Source organism: Clytia hemisphaerica, unplaced genomic scaffold (genome assembly GCF_902728285.1).
Source record: "Clytia hemisphaerica strain Z4C2 unplaced genomic scaffold, Clytia hemisphaerica genome assembly, whole genome shotgun sequence".
In the NCBI taxonomy this organism is placed as follows: domain Eukaryota; kingdom Metazoa; phylum Cnidaria; class Hydrozoa; order Leptothecata; family Clytiidae; genus Clytia; species Clytia hemisphaerica.
The window spans coordinates 1,491,618-1,517,685 of record NW_027103247.1 but is presented as its reverse complement, the minus strand read 5'-3'; the positions used below and the strand labels follow the sequence as shown (position 1 = coordinate 1,517,685).

Here is a 26,068-nt window from a genome sequence, read left to right as displayed (position 1 = left end):
CCCGTACGTTAGAAGAATCATAAATAGGGAAAATTTTAACGTCATATTCTTTCCCAAGAGCTAGCTGTGCAAAGCTAAGATTGTCAATTGCAATGTAATTTGGATGGAAACCTTCCTGAATAGTTATGTTGTTATTAATTCCCAAGTCTTTGATTAGATTACCGATATTTTTGTAGTCTTTGTAAGAGCTTAGTAGAAGAATATCAACTGATGTGATTGTTGGGACATTTAGTTCATGAATGTTCGATTCCTTGTAGAATGCTAAAAACTCTGAGCAAACTGGATTGAATGTAGAGATAACAAGTTTTTCTCCTTTGATCATTTGATCTGGAACTTCCAATGTGTTTTTCATGACAAACCGGTTGAACCATAAAATATTGAAAGGTCTGGACATCTTTGAAAGATAGCTGGAATGTGATTCGTTAATTTTTGTTAGAGAGTCGTAAAATTTGAGGAATAGATTATTATCTTTCATTCGTAAAAGTCGATGGATTCCTAAAATTGTTGGTTTACAGCTTGACAATTCACGATTCGATAGATAATATGATGAGATACCTTTGGTTATACAAATATAGAGGGAACAAAGAAACTCCTGAAGCACCAAGTGTCTAAACTGGTAGTTCGGTTCAATATCATTAGTGCCTTCGTACTTGGTAATAAATCCTGTCTCCTCGAGGTGGTAAGAATAATTTAAAGATTTGATATCATCTTCGGTGAACACTACTTTATTGTCCATGTACGTTTTAACTGAAAGTACCACGATAGAATGTAAAACTTGCATGATATCCTGATCTAAGACAACATCCATTAATTTGGTAAAGTTTTTGGATTTTTCACCAAAATGTTTTTTGAGTAATATCAAGCAGGAGTAGAAACACAACTCTGTATATGTGTTGATGGGTGCAGTTATTTTGTCTTCCTTGTAAATATTACAAATGACCCACAAGAAGACTGGTACTCGACTCAGCGAACGAAGATTGTACGAGCTCTCTATTAATTTCTGTACAGCGACACCTTTCTGTTCGTAATGCTCACCGAAAAATTTCTTGATGTAATTGTTAACATTTTCCTCGCTAAAGCCACAAACTTCAATCGTTTTATGGTAACATTTAAATTGCCTTTTAACCAGTTCACAAGCTTTGGGTCGACCGCAGACTATAGACTTATGGTTTGGAAGCCAAATAGCTTTCGGGTCTATAAGATCGAGTATGAGCTGGTTTTTGCAGGATGGATTCCCCATCAAATAGATGTCTTTCAGTTCGTCAACACCATCGATCACCACAAGCACTCTGTCAGAAATCTCCATCAGATCATCGAATGTGATATCACGAAATATATCCTTGTATTTCACATTCAGTTTGAAAAGTTCCTCCAAATTTGAAAATTTACTTGACAGGTTGTTGAGTTCACGGCATGTAAATTTGAACAGAAAATCCACCTTAATGTCTGTTTTGAGTTCTTCTTTAGCCCACTTAAAGGTGAACATATCAATTAAGCTTGACTTTCCAATACCCGCGGATGAATGCTAGCTCGTCATCTTCAGAGAAGATTTGATCAACTGCATTGTGGGTTGTTGACTTGGGAAGATATTGTTGCTCCATCAGTGCTTCTCGATCCGAGTTGTTCCACTTTCTATCGACTTCTGATGATGGGAGTACCATAAGGTCAATGAAAATGTCTTCCCTAAATACGTTTATCTCCGTCATCTCCGTTGAGGAGAGAGGTTGCTCTACAAGACATTTTATGAGGTCTTTTCTATACTTCTTCCGGAGTTTGTTTGACGCTGTTTGAAGAGCTGAAATCAAAGAAGAATAAAGAACCTTGATTGAAATGGATTCAAGCTCATGAAAATACAAATTTGAAATAATTGCCGATGAATGACATATCTCAGTTTTAATGATGCCCCTTGTCACCAACAGCCTATTAAAATGAGGATTATGCTTTTAGCTTTGAATTTTGTAATACAAATGATTTTGATGACTTGCTTTTCCTTACAGGGATGCCCGGTTTTGTTTTGAGCGGTCTAGGAGTCGTCTCGTTAGAATCGTCTTACGCTTTAGTTTAGTTTATACAGCGTAAACCACTGGGGAACAAGGCCAACGCACTCTCACTTCATCCACGATGTATTGTGGAATCGATGCCGACAGGTTTCTCGAGTTTTAGTCTACCAAATGCCCCTCACATAGGATGGGTAAACCCTGGCAAAGGCACACCTACTTTCCAAGTGAATCACACCACCGAACCGTTAAGGAGGTCGGTTCCTTAACGGTGGTCAAGATAGATAACCACTACTGCGCCTGTAATACGTATACACCCTTTCGATACACTCAAACTTGAGATATAAAAAAATTGACTAACCATTTGTAATCAAGGTAGTTTTCTGAATGTGCTCCACCACGTTGTATCTTCTCATCATTTCCAATTCTTTCTTGAGATCTTTCCATGGTACACTCTCCAAAAGTTCTTGTATCGTCATTCCTTCTTCATATTCTATGCCAAGATTCTTCAGGAGTCTCCTGTGTTCTTGATCGGTTAATAGTTGTTCGATTTTCTGGAGAACCTCTTCCAGGCAGTGTGATCCTTAGAAATGAATGATTTGATAAGAATTTATCAATTATATTCAAGTACATACACATACCGTATTACTTCGAATAGACTTTCCCTTCTTTTATACACCCTCTTCCCTCAAATAAACACCCCTCGAATGAACGCCCCTCCTAGAAACCAAAAAACTTAAAAAACTACCGGAGCGTTTATTTGAAGCAATCGGTATTGAATAAAATTAAGAAAGTCACTAGGGAGATGATTTGTGCCAGAGTCTTGCCGTCCAATTCTTCTAAAAACAAACGCATTAGAAAAAAATATTGAAGTTACCTGAAGAAAGGAACTTCTTTTCTTTCAAGTCCTCTACTTCATCTCTTATTATTTCTAATTGCTCCAATAAAGATGAGACTTGGTCCAAGGTAAGATTCAGTTGGTCGGTCAATTTTTTGATTTCTTTTGTATTGGAGTCAGATGTTTGTTCTGTGATTTTTTGTTGCTGCTTTAGAAATATTTGTTCTTGTTCAGCGCACTGTTGCTGGTACATAAGGTCTGCGATGTCGTGTGTGTTTTTTGATTGTTGTTTTTCTAAATCAGCTATATCTTGAGTCAAAGTCTGTTGTTGTTGATCGAGAGCCTTGTGTTGTTTGGTAAGAGAGTCTTGAACATTTTTGAAGTAGTGAAAGAGTGGTTTTAAAAATGTTTTGTGTTGTGGATCCAGAGAAATGTTGAGCAGTTTGTTCGTATCATATTGGAATCCAAGTTTGTGAATAATGGTTGCTCCTTCCGCCCATTTCTGCTGGAAAATCGCCAAAGTGATATTCTTAGGTTCTGTATGGTGCACAAAATTTCTCCATTCTCTGGCACGGATAACGAAAGCTGCAAGACTTTGATCGTGAGGTGGTGGTTTATTGTCATCCCATCCATTAAGAGGTCCTGGCAATTTAGTGCAATTCCTGATAAGGATACAAATCAAGGTGATATCAAACTGACTGGAATCTGTTGCATTACTATTTGGAGGTAATAATTTATCCACTTGATCTTGCTGTAAAATTTTCTTGTTTTTTAATTTAGTGATTTTCTTTTGGTATTTTGTTGACAGCTGATAGGGGAGATTTAAATTAGTTGCATGAAATTTATAACTGGAAAGTTCGTGTAAAAATACGGCTCAAAAATCAAATATATGAATGAAGTTCTTCCTCCAAATGATTGATGGTATCGACCGCGAGCGGTGTATTCAGAGACGTTTTGTATGGTGAAAAATCTCGCATATTTGCGCGCGGTAATCCGTTCTCGTTCTCTAAAGTCACGGAAAGCTGACGAAATCAACAATCTCGTTTCTCTATCTTTGAAGTCTCTGAATAACACTCGCTCGGAAAAAGTAATTATCTTCCTTAGATTTCTGTATGTGCAAAGTATTACGGAGATAAAACAGTTTTAAAGGAAAAAGTACAATATACTCCATAGTTTTTCGACGCGACTGTTACAACAGCATGAAAACAGTGTCCCCATGTGAATTTGTTCCTTTTCAAAAGAAGATCAAGAATTAAAGACAAGACTAGGGAACCAATTAGCACTTAAAAGTAATTATTTTTTAATTATATTTGTATAACTTTAGAAATACAGCTTAAATTTGGGAATACATGTAGCTTTTCATGTGTTTATTAATTTGGATTGCAGTGAATACAAAATCAAAACTTTAGCTCAAATATTTTGGGTATTCACTAAAGTTAAAGAGTATGGAACACAAAACCTAGCATGAAAGCTGAAAAAGAGTATGAAAACTCAAAACTAGCATGAAAGCTAATATGAAAGCTCGAAAACGTAGCATGAAAGCTAAAGAGACTATGAAAGCTCGAAAACTTAGCATGAAAGCTAAAGAGAGTATGGCCACTCAATCATCTAATGTGAACAGTTCAATTGAAAACCACCTGAAAAAGCAAAGTATTCCCAGATTTACAAATGTTGTAATTCGTGAGTTACATCTTCCTAATTCGGTACGTTCTACCCCAGGGACATACAGTTGTGCGATTGATTCGTTCATTGATCTTTTTTTACCATAGTATATTTGGTCTCTTAGACAGAACTTACGTTAACAGTCCACTTTTGATCTCTCTTCTTGATGTGTGTGTGACAAATATACAGAATTAAAAACTCTTCACAAAGATCGCATCTATAAAGAATCAGAACTTAAGTATCTAGTGTCTAATGAAGTTCGCAATCCAATTTGGAGCCACATTATTGATCACTGTCCTAGTTTCAGAGCAAGAGATTGTCATGCCGAGTTTTCACAAATTTTTCAAGAATCTGTCTTTGATTTTAGAAATGACTTAGAGAGGATAATGTTTTGTAGCACTTATAACTTCAATCAAATTTGCATAAATTGTGGCCAACATTGTGTAGACTCGGTCTCAACATTTTTGCAATATTTTTTCTTGGAATGAAACTATAAATGATGCAGTGATCAATGAATGGCCAGACTTATTATTTTCATCGAATTTGTTAGTTCAAGAAATTGTGTGTGTCAAAATTGTCAAACCAAAATACCTGCAAGTAATTTAGACATTGTTCCATCGTCAGTTTTGTTTATTGAGTTTGCTGAAAATCTCATGAACTTGGTGAAAATCCATAGCTCTCTCAAAATCAGAAACATTTCTTATAGTCTCAGGTCTTCAGTTCGTAATCATGGGGCCCACTTTACAATTGCTTCGTTTGATTCGAATAGGAATAAATGGTTTTATATTGATGACCTCTTAGAGAGCATAGAAGTTTATCATTGTTTTGAGGATATTCAGTATCAATACCAGGAAGGATGGTTTTTTTGTTGTTATGTTCAGGAGGATGTAATTAACAGTGTTGATGAAAATATAGATTTGGTAATAGAAAATACAGAAGTGCCTATTGCATATGAATCATCCGTCTCTTTTCAAAATAAGGTACATGATCATGATTATTGTAAAGGGGTCAAGTGTATTTCCTCAGAAGTGGAATTTGATCACAACTATTGTCTCAAAAAAAGACACTGAAAAAAAAGTTGAATTTAAGGGTAAGCAAAGACAGCAAACAAACAATAAAAATCAGATTCAAAAAGACTCTGTATCAAATGTTAAACTTCAGGGTTCTCAGACTTGCATAAAACATTCAATTGGAAAAATAAAAGAAAATTTAACAAACAAAAAAATTGAAAGTCAAAAGAAAGTTGAAAAGAAAATATCCATGAAATCGTCAGGTGCTGTAAGCTCTCATCTCGAACAGACAGAACATCTTACTATTCTAGACTTCTACAATGAAATGTATAAAATGCAAATAAAGCAATGCGAAGTTTGTGCAGAGGCTTGGTTTAATGTTTCTAAACAAGAGTGCACTCGATGTAAACGAGATAAACAATGGCCTAAAAAATTCAGTCGTGAGAATAACATGATCCCGTCACCAGTACCTCATGAGCTGAAAGATCTTTCGCAGGTTGAGGAAATGTTGATTGCTAGAGCATTACCTATTATGAATGTTTATTGTAAACCTAGAGGTAGACAGAGAGCATATAAAGGTCATGTTATTACATTTCCTTCAGATGTTCAGACAGTTGCAAATGTTTTGCCAAATTTGCCCTCTGATATACCAATAATTAAGATATCTAAAAAGGGATCTTGTGTTGACTCTAGAGATTTCAAGGTCAGGAAACAAAAAGTTGTAGATGCTCTTGAATGGCTTGTGAAGAATAACCCTGTTTATTCTGATGTTACTATTGATCAAAATCGAATAGAGGATCTCCCTCTAAATGGACAACTTTATTCCTCTATTAGTCAAGAGTCCACTGAGGATAGCTCTTCTGAATCAGAAAGTGAGCATAGTGAAGATGAAATTACAACAGACCTTGGTCCTGAAAATGAAGAAGACATAAGGCCTGATGAAATGAGTTCATTTGTACCTTCTTCTTTGAACACACAAATGCATAAAAACAAAATTTCTCATTTTATCAACAATATCCCTGAACTGGATATTATTGGTATTGAACCAATCAATGAATTCAATACTCCATTTTTAGCTACTATGGCTTTTCCAACTCTATTTCCTGATGGCAAAGGTGATCCAACTAACCTTGCCTTGGAAAGAACTATAGCGTCTAATGAACTTGAAAACTTTTCATTAAAGATTCGTCATTTACTCAAATTCTGTGATGTCAATGATGACAATTACTTCTATCGTTTTGCTGCACATCCTAGATTTGCCTACTGGGCTTTCAACATATTGTATCGTAGAAGAATTTTGAGCAGGGGAAATTTGTACATTAAAAGGAATCCAGGGGAAATGAATTTTACTTTGGATGAATTCAATGAAATGTTAAACTCTAACTGTGCTAATGAATTGATGAAAAAGGTATTTTATTACACCAAAGATGTAAGTGGATCACGTTCTTTTTGGAACAAAGTACGAAACAATCTGACAGCAACAGTTAAACAAGTTGGGGTATTTACAATTTTTTTTCACATTTTCTATGGCAGAGTTTCACTGGCCAGATCTTTTGAGTAAATTTAAAGTAGATGTCAATGATGTGAATGGAATAAGAAAATTTATTACAGAGAATCCTCATGTAGTAGACTATTACTTCACTGAGCGTACAAACAAATTTGTCAAGCATTGGCTTTATAATTTGCTAAAAGCTACATGGCACTGGTACAGGTTTGAATATGCTTCTAGAGGTTCCATTCATTGTCATGGTGTTGCTAAACTAGAAGACGATCCAGGTTTGGTTGAATTAACAAATATTGCTCTGAAAGGTTACCTTGCATCGCAAAAATTAAAATCTGAGAATGTTGCTTTTCAGGAAAAAGAGTTGAATGAAATTATTGCTGAAGGTAGCCAGGCTGAGAAACAAGTGTGTGATTATGTTGATAAGCTTCTTTGTACTTGCAATCCTATGGAGGGAGAAAACTGGGTCAAACCCCAGGTACATCCCTGTAAAGTGGATTATAGAAACTTAAATCCAGAGGAAATGAGTACAGATTATGCCAATCTTGTTAACTCTGTCGAAAAACATCTTTGTAGTTCGGCATATTGTCTTCGGCAAAAAAATGATGACACAACATGTCGATTTCACTTTCCTTTTGAAGTAAACGAGAAAACACATTTGGAATTTGAAAAGGTGAAATCTAGAGATGGTGTTGAAAGGTTCAGAGCAAAAGTTGTAACTTCAAGAAATGACCCAAGAGTCAACAGGCACCAACGTGTTTTATTACAAGGATGGAGAGCCAATGTTGATATCAGTGTAGTAGTTGATTACCACTCATGTGTTGAATATTTGACAAAGTATGCTTCTAAGCCAGAGAAGCTCAGTGATATTACACAGGATGCGTTCACTCATGTGGCTTCAAAAGTAAACTCTGATAATTTTTTCCCCAAGCTCTGCAATAAAGAAATTAATGATGAGATCGGTAGGTTTACGTGATATGAGTGTTCAAGAGGTTTGCCATCAAATATTAGGATTGAAGTATTACAGTAGTTCTTATGAAGTTTATTGCATGTCCTTAGATGGTTCTCGACAGGTTGAATTGGTTGATGGTGAAGTTAGTACAAAAAAAATCTCACTTGGATATTTATGCATTTAGAGAGGACTACTCTTCTGATCCAAGGATTTCTGAGATGAATTTTATCCAATTTCATGCCAATTATGTTTTGGTCAATGAAGAGTTGCATAAAAGGAAAAAAGAAGTTGTAATCCGAACATTTCCTTCTTACTCATCTTCTCCAAATAGTATTCACTATAGTAAGTACTGCAAGTATAGTTTACTAAAATATAAAGTATGGAGACATACTCCAAATTCAGCTTGGGGTGAAATAGATGCAACTGATGAAGGTTTTATTATGTGTTGGGCTACATTTCTACGATCAGATGCTGCTGTTAGTGTTCCTAATCATTTAAGGGAATTAGAAACAATTGAAAATGCTATGATGAGTAGAGAAACAGGTACCGATTCTCAGGACTCTGATTCCGAAGATGATTCTGAAGTAATCAATGATGAGATAAGCAACTACAGAGAGGAATGGATGTTTCTAGCAGATCATTTCTCAAATCCCCAACAAGAAGATAATTCGAGTGGTAGTGAAAATAGAACATATTGGCTGGATCAGTGTTCCCAGTATAATTCAATATCTAGATTAGAAATGCCTGCTTGGATAAATAGCAAAAAAGCTACCTTAAGAATAGAAGGTCAACTGAATGACGAGGACACTGAATTACAGAATGTCTTAAAACTAAATGATCAACAGCGTAAAGCATTTGAGATGGTAAGGTGTCACATTAATAGTAACTCACAACTGTTGATGATAATTTTTGGAAAGGCAGGTTGTGGAAAAAGTTTTTTGATTCACAGACTTAGACATTTATTAGGAGATGCACTCATCATTTCATCATTATTTGGACTTGCAGCTTATAGTGTAGGAGGTAAAACTTTACATCACTTGTTGAGATTGCCTATCAAAGGCAAGTTTAACTCCGAACTTGAGGGCTCGTCATTGATACAACTTCAAGAAAGGCTAAAAGGTATTAGGTACATTATAATTGATGAATATTCTGTAATTAATCGAACAGACTTAGCTTGGGTGAATCGGAGATGCAAACAAGCCACTGGAAAGTTTGATGTGCCATTTGGAGGTATAAATATGATCTTGTCTGGAGACTTGGGACAACTTCCTCCTGTGAAAGGACATCCTATTTATTACAACAATCCTAGAAATGAACTTGAAGCTGAGGGATTTTTCGTTTATCAATTATTCAATACAGTTATTGAGCTTACTGTGAATCAGCGCTCAGATGGAAGCAGTTCTCTTCAAAAAAGATTTCGCAGCCTCTTGAGTAATGTTCGTGATGGTAATGTGAGCATAGATGATTGGAAATTGTTACTGACACGTTCTGGACCTAGTATTAAAACTAACTTTTCAAATGCCTTGAAGTTGTCCTATGGAAATAAAGATGTTGCAGAAAACAATTTCAAGGCCCTTGAAAAACTGAACCAACCGATAGCTAGAATTTCTGCTTTACACAATGACAAAAAAGCTGCAAAATGCTCTTTAGATGATATGGGTGGCTTGGCACCTACTCTCCTTTTATCAGTTGGAGCTAGAGTAATGTTAATGAGAAATTTGTGGACTGAATCTGGTCTCTGTAATGGAGCCATGGGTACTGTTTGCAGCATTGTTTTTAAGGATAATGAAACTCCACCATCTTTTCCAATAGCAGTGATTGTACAATTTGACCAATATTCAGGTCCAAGTTTTTCAGAATTACAACAGAATTTGGTACCCATACCACCTATTGCAAATACATCTGACAGCCTAGGTAGTAATTATGAAAGAATTCAGTTTCCCTTGCGATTGGCATGGTCAATAACTATACACAAGTCGCAAGGCCTTACTCTAGAACAAATGTCAATTGATCTTGGAAAATCTGAACGAGCATCTGGACAATCTTATGTTGCTCTCTCAAGAGCAAAGACTTTAGATAGTATTTATATTGAGCCAATGCCATATGAAAGATTGAAATCCTTAGCAAAAAGTAAAAGTTTGAAAAAGCGTTTGGATGAAGAAAGCAGATTACGTCAACTTGGTATGACAAAGTAATCAAATTAAAGTTTTTATTTACCAGCCGTCTCCTCTAAATAGTTTGTATATAGATTTGCAGTTTTTGTGATTCTTTCATTGTTTTTTAAAAAAAGTAAAGGGGAAATGTGGATATTTTCCTGAAAATTTGTTTATTTATCATTTTAGTTTCTTTTAATAACAAAAATTATCCTGTATCTTTATTACAGTGGCAAAAGGTGACAGAAAGAGGAAGCAAACTGCTGCTGATGCTAAGATGGATGACTTTGATGCATTAGCTAGCACTCAAAGTAATAACACCACCAAAAGTTCAAGTTCTTCTCCCAACGCCAGTGAAAGTTTGAATAACAATGAGACACCGGTGACTCCTAAAAAGCAGGCTGTTGAAGGGATGGTCAATACACCATCACGTTTGTTTGGGTCTCCATCACTCTTGCCGTCCCCAAGATTTTCACCTTCCATTCCACCCAATGCCAGAGGTAAGAAAAAGTAAAATTCAAGAACATTTTTCTTTAATTTTTTCTCAAACATTTCAGAAATGCATTATTTAATTCTTACCAGCTTTTACTAAAATAGTAAACCCATTAAATACAGTGGGACTGGTTTAAGTAAATGGTTTATGTATAAAGTCATTGCCTGGTCATGAAAAGTTTTGCGTTAATGTTATTTCTTGTGCTTATGTCAAGCCTTCTCTTTCAACACAGGGTATTGCAAATTGATTGTTACTATTCTTCTTTAGACATCCTTGGATTTGTTGGCGTAGTTGCAACGATCAGCCAAAATCAAGCTCGTACCAGAAATTTCTTCACGGTGCATCTCAAAACTGGCAAAACTGATTTTTGCAAAATAATAATCAGCAACCATAAAGACATCAAATCAATAAGGCAAAAATTTCTTGACGCCTTTCATAACAAAACTGCCATCCGTGCCGGCAAATTAGTACCAGGGAAAGAGGTATATTTTTTTAACAGCTACTCTTCAATCTCGGACATTGATGACAATGAACTCAGCTTTGGTTTAAATGATGCTGATGCTGTTCATCTTTCTGATATCGATGAGAATGGAACGGTTCTTTCAGCGGTTGGAAAAATCAAATATTCAGGTCCCACTGAGATGAAAGAATATGATAAGTTCGGCAAAACCAAAACAAGTCTTATGCGCCCTTGCCTTTTCTCTGATGGCGTGAAAACTGTCAGTTTGTCCCTGTGGGGAGACTTTGTTCATCTGGTTAGAGAAAACACACTCATTCAATTGACTTCACTTTCCTCAAAAGTGATTAACGAGGAGATTTGTCTTGGTACCACTTACTCATCTTCAATTTGTTACCTGACAGCAGATTTGGACGTTGAATTCCCAGAACAGGTTCTCAGCGAAGTTGACTTGTCTACCAAGCTAATAACAACGCCTGTTATAGCTAGCGTTAAAGTGGACAACTATTGGTCATGTAAATCATGCCAAAAAAGGTTAGCACCATCCACACAAGGTATGACTTCCTGTTCTTCATGCAGTAAGGATTTCAAGATTAGTTACCTTAAATTGCATCGAAATCTATTTAAAGTTGTCGTATTCGTTGAATTTGATGCTCCGGAAATGACAGTGAAATTATCAAACAACATCCTTATCGATATGTTCGGTTCAGAAACTCTGAATAATATCGACACAGAAGATGGTATGAACGACCTCAAGCTCAAGTTGCTTAATTCTGATTTCAGTTATGAAGTTGATGTTAAAAAGAAAATAGTTATGGAAATTGTGAAAGCTGAAGAAAGTTAAGACTTCTTTTTTTCGCACAAACTTTTGAGAGGTTAAATCTCTTAAAAGAATCCTTAGACCATGATTTTATTATGCTTCTATTAAAAAACGTAGTAAAGACATATTTTCATCATTAAAGATTTATCAATGTACATTTTATCTTATAGTGTAGGTGGGTTGTCAGATTTCAATCTTCGTTTGAGTATAATGGGTAGAGCTAAGTTTTCATTGACATTGATTCTATGGGACCTATGACTCTTTGAGCCTCAAACTGTTCTTATTTGGTTCTTATTCTTTGGGGTATTTTGGGTCCTTTTTGCCTTATTTTTATTTTTTACCTCATCTTACCTCGTTTGGACCCTTATTTGATAAAAAATTAGACATCCCAGCCTTCAACTTGTTCTTATTTTTTGGGCATTTTAAGCCTCATTGTTTTTATAAAAAAAGAGTATTAGCTTTTTTATTTTCCCATTTTGTTAATAATAAAAGAGGCGTAGAAAACAGATTTTTACCAAAAAAGATTTTTTTGTTAAGATTATTTAAAAAAGAGACGTAGAGACGTAGAAACAGATTTTTATGAAAAAAGATTTATCATTTTTCCCATTTTGTTAAGATTATTTAAAAAAGAGACGTAGAGAAACAGATTTTTATCAAAAAAAGGTTTATCATTTTTACCACTTGTTAATAATTTTAGAAAAGGTTTGTAGTTTTTATTTAGTTTAGTTTTTTATAAGCAGGTCATTTATGATATAACATTTGTATCAAAATGATTCCTTTTTTTTACAATAAATGGATTTGCTTTAGCCATTTAGAAGTTTTATTGTTTACGTATTTTAGCAATATTCCATACATGTACACATTTATCACCATTATACCCTTGCAAAGATTTATCAAAAGTTATTTACCTTTTAGTCTATCTTCATCGTTATTCGCAATTTTCCTTAAATTTCTTCCCAAATTCATTTAGTTGCTTGAAACTGCCCTTTTGTATCTCTAAAGTAAGCAACGTCAAACTTTTGTTTTGGTTTTCATATAGACTATAGACAGAACTTAAAACACACATGTCACGGGAAAAATGAAAATTGAAAACTGGTCCAAAAGCCTAAAATTTGTACTAAATTTCCTAATTTCTAGTCTATTTTCGTCCTAATTTGTCCTATTTTACTAACTAAATGGCAAAAAAAATTGGCTTGGAGGCCTGAACGGTTTCCCTAGCCTGTAGGCCACTTGGAGCTTTTTGATAGACTGGATGACGCTGGTAGCCAATTTTTTTGTTAATTTTACTTTGCCAGCATAAGTTTTTTGTGCCTACTCAGCTTTTTTAAGATAAATCGATAAACTTTAAGGATTTTTTAAGAATGTTGTTCAGCTTCAAATTTTGTCTGAAATATGGTTCTGTTGAGAAAGTTTCAAATTCTTGTTTTCCATTTTGGTTTTTATGTTTGAAGAAATTTAATCCCTGCAAAACTTAATCTACAAATGGTATTGCAGGAGGAAAAATCTTATTTTTGAAATGAATTTTATGGCAAATTTAGTTAAATTCACTTTTTTTATTTTTCAAGTCTTAGAAACAAAAGAATTTTTTAGGGCTCAAATTCGTGACATTTTCAGATCGCGAATCACTTCGATTTATATAATTCTTATAAAAAAACTGTACTTTGTATATCATTAAAAATTATATTTTGATTAAAAAAAAAACTTGGAAAAACGTCTGGTTTCAAAACTAACTGTAGTCAAACCAAACTTTCTATAAGATTTAAGGATTTTTCTATGTACTGTTCATATTAAACGGTAAATGGTGTACAAATTCATAAATTTCATAAGATTTGACCGCGGTCGCCTCAGTGTGTTACACTGTGACCTAGTAGTAAAAAAAGGTGACGTGGACTTTCACATTTTTTTTTTATTTTTTATGCCATCTTATTGAGTATCTGTGCCCATAGCAGTCCCATTACGTAAATTAAATGTAAAGTCTGATTTTAACCTCTTATAAGTCTACACACTTTTTTGTTTGCAAGAACAAATTTATAAGAACACCAGCCTCAGATTTAGGCCCTCAGAACAATAGCTCTATTGTTTGGAACAAAAGAAATTTCAGTCTCTGCCAAAATTTACTGACAATAGAAGTTTAAGAATAATCTCAGGCTCAGCCAAAATTTACTGGTTTTTATAAAAGAAGCGTGTATTTTATTAATCTTTTGAAGAAGGCCCCCTGATATACTTTTTTCGACCATGAACATTTTTTATGGGATATTATGAAAATACGAAAACATGTTTCACTTACTGTACGATTCAAACGTCCGTTATTCCCAGCAAATGGACAAAATTAATAAAATTTAAAAGAATACATACCTTTCAAGTTTTGTTATAATCATTTCGATCCAAAGTGAAATTAACAACACTCAAAACAGTTCATTCCTCCTTAAAGCTTGATTTTTAATGCAATGTAAAGTAAGCACAATAAGTTTGTTAGACTTTCGAAAGATGCACTTAATGTTACTTTCATTTTTCCCTTTGACCACAAATAAAATGCAATACGGAGGAGTGTGTCTATATTGCAATCGAAAACCAAAAATGACATCAAATGACACTCCACGTAGAGGCTTTTTTCTTCAAACATGCATAGTTAAAATAAACATGTCTTGTCTTGCTTCTTCGTCTTTTAATGACAAAACGTACCTCTTTTTAGGAGAATTCATAATTCACATTCAAAATGGCAGCCTTGTTTCCATAGTTACGTCTCATCAAAGCAGGAAGTAGAAAGATCAAGCTTCTTGGAACTTGAAGTTTTTTGATCGAATGAGGTATGTGCCTATCAATAAAAAAACTATTCCTCGGATTCAAGGATTTGAATTTTTTTATCAAGGTCATTTGGATGAAGAAGCTAAATTCAGTTCGCTTTAAGTGGGCACTCTCTTTTTTTAGCTATGTAACATGGAAGTGTAAATAGATAAATCTCCTCGACCCTTTAAGTCCCAGAGACCCGCAGAATGGGTTCCTCCTGGGCCCAACTTCACTGGGCTATATCTCCGGAACTAATAGATTTCCTGAACTCTTATAGCTACCATTAGAAAGAACATGAAATTTTAAAGAAATAGGTTAGTTTTAGGACGCCCTTACCTGACGCAAAACGTCGGGGCGAAACTTTTGGAAAGCTCTGGGACTGAAAAGGTTAATGGTGGTTTCAATTTCGGTTTGAGGATAGAAAATCATTTGCTTTTAAAAAGTAAGGGCTTCGATTTCTCTTAATCGTCTTTTCTTTCAGTCTCGATTTAAGGAGAAATGATCGAATGGCGAAGTCGTCATCGCCTCCAAACCAGGGGTTTGCGGTACGAGTCCACGCTCCTCCCGGCCTGTGGAGCCGTTGATCCCAACAATTCAAAGACTGTCTAAAAGTCCTAGATTACTGGGATATCTTCATAAAACATCGACAGAATAATTTACAGCGGGGATGGTGCTGAAACTGTCTTTCTTCTCAGTAAGTAAAATATATCAGAATTAAGGATTTATTTAGATGATACCAATAAACAACCGAAGCAACTTTATAATATTATTATTATTGCATCTAATTATCTATTTCTTCTACCTTTTTTTTTCTAACCACCTTACCTACCTAATTCAACCATGCAACCTAGCTTGTTAAGGACTACATACACTACACTACACTACTATAGTACCAGTTCTTCACTTCGTATATTGACGTCTGCAAACAATATTATCGAATATTGCTCGTCAATAGATATTGTGTAGTCTAAGTAGCCCTTTAGTGTCATCAACCTATTTATAGGATTCTAATTATTATGTTCTTCTGTAGGCTGGTTTCTCTGGCTATTAGAAGACGGCATTGTTATATTGTTATATTGAAGTAAGAGATTTAATACTCTACACGCTTTTTATAAGAACAATTTTATAAGAACACGAGGCTGAAAATTGGTCAAAACCTAGGAACAACTTTGAACTCTCAGATTTCATAAATTACTAAGAAAGTACTCTTTTTAACAGATTTTAAACCAATTTTAAGTAAAAAGAAACTAAGCTTACAATGAAGATAGTAAGAACAATTAAGCCTGAAAATCTCAAAAAAATGACCAGCCCAATTTATTGGTTACTATAAAAAAGCGTGAGGTATCATGCTAGGAATATAAGTGAGTAAAATAATGTTGTTTTTATTGCTTCATTATCCAGACTCGGTATGATATCTATTGATTTCAGAACAGCAAGTAATTAAATACTTTTGATGCCATAATCAAGTTGTTTTGTTGTCCTTAATCTTCGGCTGTATAGCTTAGAATCATTTATATGGGATCGAGTGTAAGCTTTCTGAATATCTTTCAAGAGATAGGAAACCTTTGATGAGTTGAGGAATAGACGTCTCGCTCCGAAACGAAAAGAAGTTATTTATTGGTTAAATTAAATTTCCACGTAACTTTTTTAACCAATAAAATGGCTTTTTTTCGTTTTTGAGAGAAATGGAACCGTAACTTACGAACATCTTCTTATTAAATGATTTTCGAGCTTTACGACTGGCTAGGGTTTGTGGATAACGAAGATTTTGTTGTGACAACAAGCTGTGACATTGGTTAAAGTGATAGAACAAGTTCTTTTTTGCTATTAGTAATGGTTAAACATTTCTAGAGACAGTATGTGTAACATTGCGTATAACAAAAAAGTGCAGTAAGTGAGTAAGACCAGACGTGATTAATCGAACCAATCGAAGGGTATTTTCAATCGAACTTTGTCGAACTTAATCGAACTTGGTTTTCTGATTAATGTTCGGCTAAGTTCGGTTGTCGAAACTAAGTTCGGTTGTCGAACTTTAATCGAATACTCACAAATTCTTCAGAATATAAAGAATTTAATCGAACTTTTGTCGTTCGATTAAGTTCGATAAAGTTCGATTGGTTTGGTAATCGAACTGTTCGATTAAATACGTCTGCGTAAGACGGGGTGCTAGAACCCGAGGCTTCTTTTTTGAAGGCGTTCGATACCAGTTTAGTTTGATTTTAAGTCCATGTTACTTAGCTGATGGTCCTTGGTCCTTTCATAAATAGAAGGTTTCATTTCTTAATGATTGATCTGGATGACTATTAGCGTCAATTCATTTTTCAAAAGATGTACAAGAAATTTGTTGATCTTTGAAAGACCAAGGTTTTTAATTAGTTTTGTTTATAGTGTCATAATTTGTTTATTTTGTTTCGTAACTTGACTCAACTTAAGACTTCTCTTTTCCGTTTTGTTTAGTCAGCGTTTACATGATTCTTTATGAGAAAAAACTATATAACATAAGGCTTTGATGACCAAAATATTAAGAATCAATTAAGAACATTTGAAGGTTTTGCGGACTCTAAACACCAAACTTCTTAGGAACATGAACTTAAGCAAAAATACTTACAGATGGTGAAGATGAGAACATGTTAAGAACAGTATTGGCTTAAAAAGATAAGAACATCCGAAGGCTTCAAAAATTCTGGATGTTCTTATAAAAAACGTTTATCAATCTACCAAATCCTTCAATCGACGAGTTTTTCAACAGGAACTTAAGTCAACTGTGAAGAAAATGAACGGAGTCACAGAGCTTGGTTTAACCTTCTTAAAAACTGAAACTTTTTTAAATTATAAAAACATATTTTTTCATAAGACTTCAAAACTCTCAATCTCCGGCCATAAACTTTGTACTATCCCTAAGCTTATCTAGAATATCTCTTTTCTCGATCTAAGATAATGATTCTGACAATTCTAATTTTCGCTAACGTCTTAAGTCTCATTTTTGATGAATTACAAACGACTTTTTCCGTCAGTCACCGTTCATGTTTTCCTATAAGAAGTTTGTTTCTCTGGAAAACAAAGTATCTCGTAATGAGTTAGTGTTCTGACTACATCACACCATCAAACATGTTGTGTTGTTTTATTTTCTTTTTTAGTCATTCAGATTTCAAGTTGTAAGCTATAAGTCCCTCAGTCGGATTTGGGTTTATATGGAGTCTAGATAAGTTGTAGGATTTGAGAACTAAAGATATGACATTTGAAGTCGATTAAGATATATACTTATAGTCTCAAGTCCGGCATAGTTTGTTGATTTTCATCGTATTTCGGATTGTATTTTAGTGGATTTTTTGTGAAAAAGTCATATTGCATATTTTGCGAGGAGAAAAACCATTCTAAATGCGCCAACGATTATTTAAAAAAAAATTTTAATGAGATATTTTGCAAAATTAAACGTCGCGTCTAATTAATTTTTCTCGCGAAATCTATTTGATTTTGAATTATATAATTATTTTGAAAACTTCTACCTATTTCATCTTCATTATTTCAGAAATCTTGGAATAATCCAAAATTATAGAATACTAACGTCGTGATGGCTGGCAAAGAAGAAGGACTCCAATCGGAACTTGAAAAACTTTGTGAATGTGTTATCTGTTGTGATCGTGTGACCAACCCAAGAACTTTACCATGTGACCACTCGTTTTGTAAAGATTGTCTAGAAGAGCTTGTAATGTTCAAGCAACGAAACATTCCATTTATTGCATGCCCGAATCGCTGCGGTGAACAATGTCTTCCTGCGGGCTCGAATGTTCATAAAATGAAAGCGAGTTTATATCTGAAACAGCTGTTGGATTTATTAGATAAAACTATTCCCGTTGACTCGTAAGTCATATCTTTTACCGCTGATTTATTTGAATGAGAGTTTTTCTCTCTTCTTATTAGTCCCCGACGAACTTTTCCTCGACGGACGTTTCCCTGACAGTCATTTCAGGGAAACGTCCGTCGGGGAAAAGTCTGTCGGGTAAACGTTCGGACACCGTCCCGACCATCCCTATTGTTCGAGTAGATTTCTTTTATGATTTTATTGAAACATAAACGTAGGGTACACTAGGAACACTACTAAACATTAATATAGCCCCTCCCTCCGCTAGGAACTTAAGTTACATTGCCAGAGGTAATAGACTATGTAGAAAGGAAAAAGTAAATGAGATGTGATTTGGAGAGAGCTATGGTTGTCAAATAGCAGAATAAAATAACGCACTATAGTACTGAACCTTCCAGATTCATGGATATGTTCAACGACAGAAAGGAAAGATTCTTTAACTTTTTGAAAATTTTAGTTTTTTTTGCATGACTTTTTTTTTGATTAATCTCTTCATCTAAAATATCTTGTATGTCTACTGGAATATGGCATGTCTACGGGGGTCTACTTTACATATTCTGATGAAGACATAGTTCTAGTAGAGTTTTTCAAAGTCTTGAATCGTTATTTTAAATAGAGAAGCTTATCTTCAACGCAGTCTTTTTTCGGTTACAGCTTGACCTTACGAGATGACCTTTAAATAAGTTATGTCTTCTTTGTACTATGGTATCACAGGGTTCAAGACCTTTGTCTAAAAGTTATATCATCTGTCAATGAATGTCTAAAAGTATTATTTATTCTATTTTTTTAGGTCATTTGGTTCAGAATCTTCTTGTGGTATTGACAACTGTACTCGACCATTACGTATATATTGCAAAGTGTGTCAACAGTTTTATTGCCAACCCTGTTTCAAGAATAACGTCTCCTGTAAGGATAAACACGAAATTAAAACTGTTTGTTTTTCTAAACGACGTAACACTATTGAACCGTATTGCACGAAGCACGAGTGTTCTGCAATTTACCAATGTCAAACCTGTTCTGCAAATTATCTATGTAAATATTGTAAACAGTACAGCCATGCAGACCATAGGGTAACGGAAATTTCTTTTGAGAACGTTTACAAACCTTTCAAATCGCATAAAAACACTTTGAATCGATATAACGAGTTATTCGAGGATTTGAATAGCGTCATATCGTGTATTTGGCAAAATGTCGAAGTTACGGAATCGAATTTTTCTCGATTTCTGGAGCGTCGGAAAATGGAGATAACTCTACAATTTTTTGATCAGCTCTTAGCTGCTGAAGCTTCAATAAAGAAACAATACCAATCAAAAGTACAACATTTTATTGAAGACATTTTTGACAGAAAACAAAAATTTGAAGATTTAATTGCACGCAATAATCGATACCGTAAAATACTTGATGAGCTGGAACATCGAACGATTGCGGAGTTGTTATTCAATACGAGGCTGAATGAGATTGAGGCTGTTGTTAAGGAGAACCAAGCTACCTACAAAGCATGTTCCCAAATCGATGAATTCAAAGTTTACGTTTCACCCAACAAAGAATTACTTCTGGAGAGACCATTTGGACATGTCAATTTTAGCAAAGATATTTTAAAGGTAAACATTTTGTACCTAAAATTCTTCTTATGCTGCTTTAATTTCTAGGGTAAAACCGAGGAGCAGGTATTTAGGCTTAATATTCTATTTCTACTAATTTGATGACCCTTAATTTGCTTAAAATTCAGCCATTCCAGATTTTTTGAGCCTAACTTTTCTTATAAAATTGTTTTTAAAAGTAGGAGTGTACGTGAGTTTAAAGAGTTAGCCCGGGGGGGGGGTACTTAGGCAAAGAGAGGGTACGGTATTTGCCGCGCTTAAGGGTACCTTTTTTGAATTTCCAAAGTCCTGCTAAGGGTAGGAAAAATCCGAAAATCAAATTTGAACTTTTTATTCCCGGAAAGATCGAAATTTGGTCGAAATTGGTCAAATTTGTCCCAATAAGGGTCTTAAAATTCACAATATTTTCCTTTGTTTTCTCCTTTTTAGTCCCAGTAAGGGTCCGAGGGTCGAAAATCGGGCGGCACCCCCCCCCGTCATTTTGCAACCCTAGTACCCCCCCGGAGAGTTAGTCAGGCAACGTCATAACTTCCTTCGTTTCGAGCGTAAAAGTCCTACCCTAAAAGCATGGAGCTGTCTATTGTGTAGATTAATTTCAGGGCAAATTTTGTTGAAAGTGTAATAGCATACCGCAGTGATTCTAAATTATTACTCGTTGTCCGAGTTTTAATCCCATCATCCTTTGCATTAATTGCTTTTGCAAGTCAATTACACTCATGGACAATACAAATATAATAGCTTGCACGCATTACGAATCAAGATGAAAAGAATTGTGCGATTGAATTTCGGTTAAATGTTGAAAGTAATAATTATGACGTTTGCATAGCGGTGTGCTATTATCTATGTCATCGTTCAAAAAACACTGACTTTAAAAAACTTTTTATGACAGGACGAAGAAGTGGTGAAGAAATTACAAGTGTTGCATCCATTGAGTGATTGGAAGAAGGAGAAAGAAGAAGTTCACAAAGAGAAGAATATCCATGCAATGAAAGAAAAATTGAAATTATTGTTTGCTGCTGATTGTAAGTGGAAACATTGTAATGTTAGGCTAGTTGTCAATTGCGTCACCACGCAAACTAGTACACTCTATGTACGCTCAGTTCATAGATAACTGAAGCAGCTTGCCATGGACCCCGTGAAAATTGTGGAGCTTCTGAAGGTTCTAGATTAGCGAGTTAACTACTATTGTAGACTAACACATCTCTGGCCCGGAGATTCCGAACTTAGCTGACAGACTAAATTTTTGTGTGAAGCCTCTAAACATTACTACTTTGCAGCTCCTTTTAAATAAGTTAAAAGGTTCTATAATAATTCTTCTTGACAGTTTCAACAGCTTCTCCAACGCTTCGAAGCAAAGAAAAACGCAAATCATTTCCAAATGAATCAACCACCTTGAAGGAGAGCCCTGCTTCTTTAAACTCCACTAAACATCCTTTATCAGACAATCAGGGTCACTCTTCTCCACAGAGATCTAAAACACCTAAAAACAAAATCAAGATTCCATCACCCACTAATACTATTTCCGACGAACAACCTGTTCCGCATTCACCTCCGGACCTTCCGGAACGATCGCCTATCCGTATACCAGACCACCCACCTTTAGTTTCTCATCAATCTCACCAATCAACAAGCAAATATGATTCAGAAGATAAGGTATTATTTTGAGTAAATACAAGTGCGAGCTTACCATTTTCCTTTGAATTTTTCTTGCTGAGATCACGTAAGAAGAGGAATAATCTTTGAGCGAAAACTTCAAAGAGTCTTCTTGGTTTTGCCGAATTTTTCAGTCCATGATTTACTTTAGTAGGTTATAATAAAAATATATAAAATATATAATAAAAATGTTTGCTTAAAGGTTTTATTTTTACATAAGTGTTCCCGTTTCATATTAGACACATATTTCATATCAGGACAGTGTCTCCCTATTGTTACATTTTGCTGATATAAGCAAAAAGAGGTTTTTTCTTATCCTCTTTCTTACCAATCTTGCTCCACATCCGTGGCAATCCAATGTGAAAAAGCTTGTAAATTAAAATTGACGAGTAAGCAGCAAACGATATCACTCCTATTTAAGAACAAAGCCTTCAAATTTAGTTTCATAAATTTAAAGGTCGCTCACAAAAGTTTTCTTGAAGCGAAATTTTCTGAAACTTTTTACTATTACACTTTTTGCGTAATTTAATCCTTATTTGTTCGCCATTGTAGCATGCGCTACCCACGACATCATCGCAACAGACGAGCGACGATCATTTATCAATTGTCGAAGAAGAAGAGAACGTTATTGCTTCTGAAGAAAATTCGACACTTGGTGGAAATGATGGCAGCGAAAACGATGTAAGGAAAAAAGGAAACATTTCCTACACAAATACAGTTATTCTGAGTAGCGTTCATTCTTCTGGTACAGTGGTATATTTCGCCCATAGGCCTTTTCATGAAATATCTTGAGCGTAGCGACTGCCTTGTTTTGAATCCATTACCAAGGTGGTCAAATCCTTTGAATCTTGAAGCGTTGCTTTTAGAAATCCAGTCCAATATCTCTAATTCGAACCTGTACTATTCGAATTTCTCTGTAATTCAAATTAAAGCATTGGTCCGCCCACCTGGAAAGTCGTATAAAAACACTCTATAATTCGATTCTTTTTCTAAAAATTATTGATCTCTGTCCTTCCTTGTGAAAGTGGGTCGGTCACACGTAGCCTAAAAATCTAAGCTAGTTTGATTCAGTCACTATGAGATAAATCTGATGTTAAGTTGTGACTGAATAACTGAAAACTTAAAATCCGTAAATATTAAGAATCTTTAAAGCGCGGAAAACGCTATATTGTCATTAGCCGTGTGTGCTCAGCTTACCTTGTAAATACGGGCTTAGTTAACTAGGCTAGGTCACATGGTCACAACAGATGACACAAAGTCCTTCTTCTTTGCGAGCTATAGTAGAGTTAGAACTTTTATACTTTCGAATCACCCCAACAATAATTAAGAAAGCGTTAAAAAAGCAAACTCAGTCAATTAGCTTAAAGAAATCTTTTAAGCCTTATTTAACATGTTTTTAATGTGATTTTAATGGATGTAGTTTGATAAATTGGTTTGAATTTCAATTTAATTTTTTGAGCTCATTTATTATTCCCAAGCAAAAAAAAACAACAGTTTACGAATCTAGGATGAAGATCATCAATTACTCAGTTTGAGCAAAACGCTGGAAACATTCCCAAAATATGCAAAGGCCATCTTCTCGCAAGACCTAAATCTTGAATTATTACTCACTTCAAAGACTATCAATTGTTATCAAGTGTTAAAGACTATCAAGTGTTTTTATAAAACCTAGTACAGTGGAAATAAAAATAATGCGTAATGGTCAGGAGCTAGCTTTTCAAAGAATAATTCTTTAAATACCGAATTGCCATCAGTTTCTTTTAATAAACTATTACTCAAACATCCTGTTCACTTTAGAGCTCTTCGTGGACTTGTACCATACAAAAACAACCGGTAGCCGAAGAAATACAATTATCATCAACAATTACGTCATCCAGTGGTACAGCAACAAGAACGATCGTGGAAGAGGAGAATGACGTCATCATTCCGCATTTCACTGGACAGCATGACTCATTACCGTTGCGCAAAAACCAACTGAAACAAAAGAGAAGGTTAAATCCTAATTCTCCGGCCACTGGAACGAGTGCCGGTGCGTTGACGCCTAAAAGTAATAATGACAATTAATTTTTGTATTATATTCTTTTAAAACTTTATCCAAACACTAAGAGTAAAGAAGTATGAAAGCTGGGACCCAATCAACGATGAATTATAAATTTTTATCGAAAAATATTTCTTCCATTTTTATTACAATTTAAAATCAACGTGATTTTTTGCATCGATTTGTAAACAATTGATCTTCGAGACAGGAGTCAAACTTTTGATGAAATAAGTTTACACAAACCTCATAAGTTTAAATTTTGACTTAACTTCGGATGTTCTTAATATTTTTCGATATATTTTCAATCTACTTGAATTGTTTTTATGATTTTCTTGTTATATTATAGGGAATATTTGATTATATCTGTAGGGACCAGTTTATACAATGACCGATCTTTTGGGCTCACCGAAAGGCGCTTCTGATTACTAACTTTTGCTTGCCCTCTGCTTTTTTCCACGATTTTCTTTATTTCAGCAAAAAATTGTTCAAGCCATATTTTCATTAATATGGGGCGCCAAAATTAGGAAAATTATAGTTATTTTGATGTATTGACACAAAGCTTTGTTATACACCGATAAGTGAAACAACTAGCTTTAAAAGGAATATATTGACTGTATTTAAGTTATTTGAATATATTATATGTAGAAGAAACTGTTTGTAAAATAGTAAGAAAAATTGAAATAATCAAGAAAACGGACTTATTCTCACTCCACCAATTTCAATGTTACCTTATGTTTCCTCGTCTTTGTGTCATTGAAAGAAAATGATGAAATTGATGATGCGTTTGCCGACGACACGGTACAACAAACAATTTGTAAAAGCAGCGTGCATTATAGCCTATTATAGACGTCACCCGCGTTTTTTCTACGCAATTAACGTCTATTCCACTTTGCGACTTTGTCGAATGTTTGGAGTCCAGATTTTTGGGCTCCAAACATTCGATTTTTTGACGTCACTTTAATTCTTCGAAGCTATTGCAGTAGCAAAAAAATCGACTTTGCGTCTGGACACTTGAAAGGCTTCGTTTTTCAGAAAATCATCAGAAACGGAATGAAAAACCCCGGTTTTTGGTGAGGTGCTCGTTTACGTGCATTACAGCATTGAATGTGACGCCTTTAGTGCACCATTGTCCCGCTACCTGTAGTGAGGTCATAGTCTAAAGACATTGGTCCTTGCGATTGAGAGGTTGTTTATTCACGCTTTTTTAACTTTAAGAATGCGACTTCAATCTATCTAAGGATCATCTTTTTCATCACTTAGGGCGCTGTGGTGCTGTCAACAAAACAACAATATATTAATTAAAATAGCAACATAAAAATAGAAAACTTTTGCGACACTAACTTACACTAATCGCAAAAATGATCCTAGAGATTACTCCACCGAGCCAAACAAAAAGCTCACTATTTTACATAACACAATTATAATTTATTCGAGGTTCGATTCCCACTTGTATCGTTTACTTGGCAAATGAATGAAGATTTGTCCGGGGCCAACCCATGTCATACTCATAGGTGAATTGGGTAGTCAGTCCAAGGTACTAATGAGGCGCTCATTACCCTGGGCACCAAAGGCCAAGTTTTCATCAGATATTTATTCGAGTAGCTGTGTGACACTCACGGTAGTTTTAGAGCCTCCTGTCTGCATTACGGGGACGCGTCACCGACCCGGGTCACCGATTATTGACAAGGGAGCTTTATCTGTTACCCAGCGATGATGTCATCATTATGTCATTTTGTTAACCGGTTACTTTTTCGAAGCGGGCTACATGGCTTTTTGCGCAATGCAATTGGTTCTTTTCGCATGACGACGGGCCTACATTTTCCAGAGTTGCCCGTCGTTAGGAAAATTCATTGTGACGTCACTTTTTCAAAGGAAAATGAACAATGCGTTGACATCATTTCTCTCATTTTTTATTTCTGACGTCAGAAATTATAGCAATTTTTTATCTCTTTTCGCTTGTTTTTTCTGCTTTATTTCGCTATTTTTCCTGGATAAAGCGCTAAAAATCAATCAAAGTTGAAGGAAACGGTTAACAAATACAATAATGACCGGTTTTTTTTCGGGCTGTACTGAAAATATTGCCCTCGGTCAACGCAACAACCTCGCAAGCTCGGTCGTTACTTGACCTCGGGCAATATTTCTCAGTACAGCCCTCACTAACCGGTCATTATTGTATTAATGTTGGAACAAACGGAAACGCTACCAAAAAAAGAAACCCTAAAGTAAAGAAAAAGATTTTTCTTC

The 26,068-nt window shown here is 35.0% G+C and overlaps 3 protein-coding genes across 3 annotated transcripts; 2 read left to right on the top strand and 1 right to left on the bottom strand.

Annotated features, from left to right (window-relative positions):
* Positions 1-716: 716 nt before the first annotated feature.
* LOC136813650 (E3 ubiquitin-protein ligase DZIP3-like) lies at positions 717-4,006 on the bottom strand. The gene is made up of 4 exons (XM_067070181.1): positions 3,995-4,006; positions 2,875-3,643; positions 2,359-2,580; positions 717-1,795 (listed from the first exon to the last, which is right to left on the bottom strand). Exons 1-4 carry the CDS (start codon positions 4,004-4,006, stop codon positions 1,488-1,490), a joined length of 1,311 nt encoding a protein of 436 aa, XP_066926282.1. The 3' UTR covers positions 717-1,487.
* Positions 4,007-4,033: 27 nt separating this feature from the next.
* On the top strand, positions 4,034-12,002 carry LOC136823844 (uncharacterized). Its single transcript, XM_067080037.1, has 3 exons — positions 4,034-4,124; positions 10,344-10,613; positions 10,874-12,002. Coding segments are annotated over exons 1-3 (1,305 nt in total). The 5' UTR covers positions 4,034-4,123; the 3' UTR covers positions 11,908-12,002.
* A 7,326-nt stretch (positions 12,003-19,328) lies between these two features.
* LOC136821859 (uncharacterized) lies at positions 19,329-23,938 on the top strand. The gene is made up of 5 exons (XM_067078138.1): positions 19,329-20,133; positions 21,023-21,155; positions 21,458-21,786; positions 22,339-22,467; positions 23,584-23,938. The coding sequence occupies exons 1-5, from the start codon at positions 19,771-19,773 to the stop codon at positions 23,848-23,850; spliced, it is 1,221 nt and encodes a 406-aa protein (XP_066934239.1). The 5' UTR covers positions 19,329-19,770; the 3' UTR covers positions 23,851-23,938.
* Positions 23,939-26,068: the final 2,130 nt, after the last annotated feature.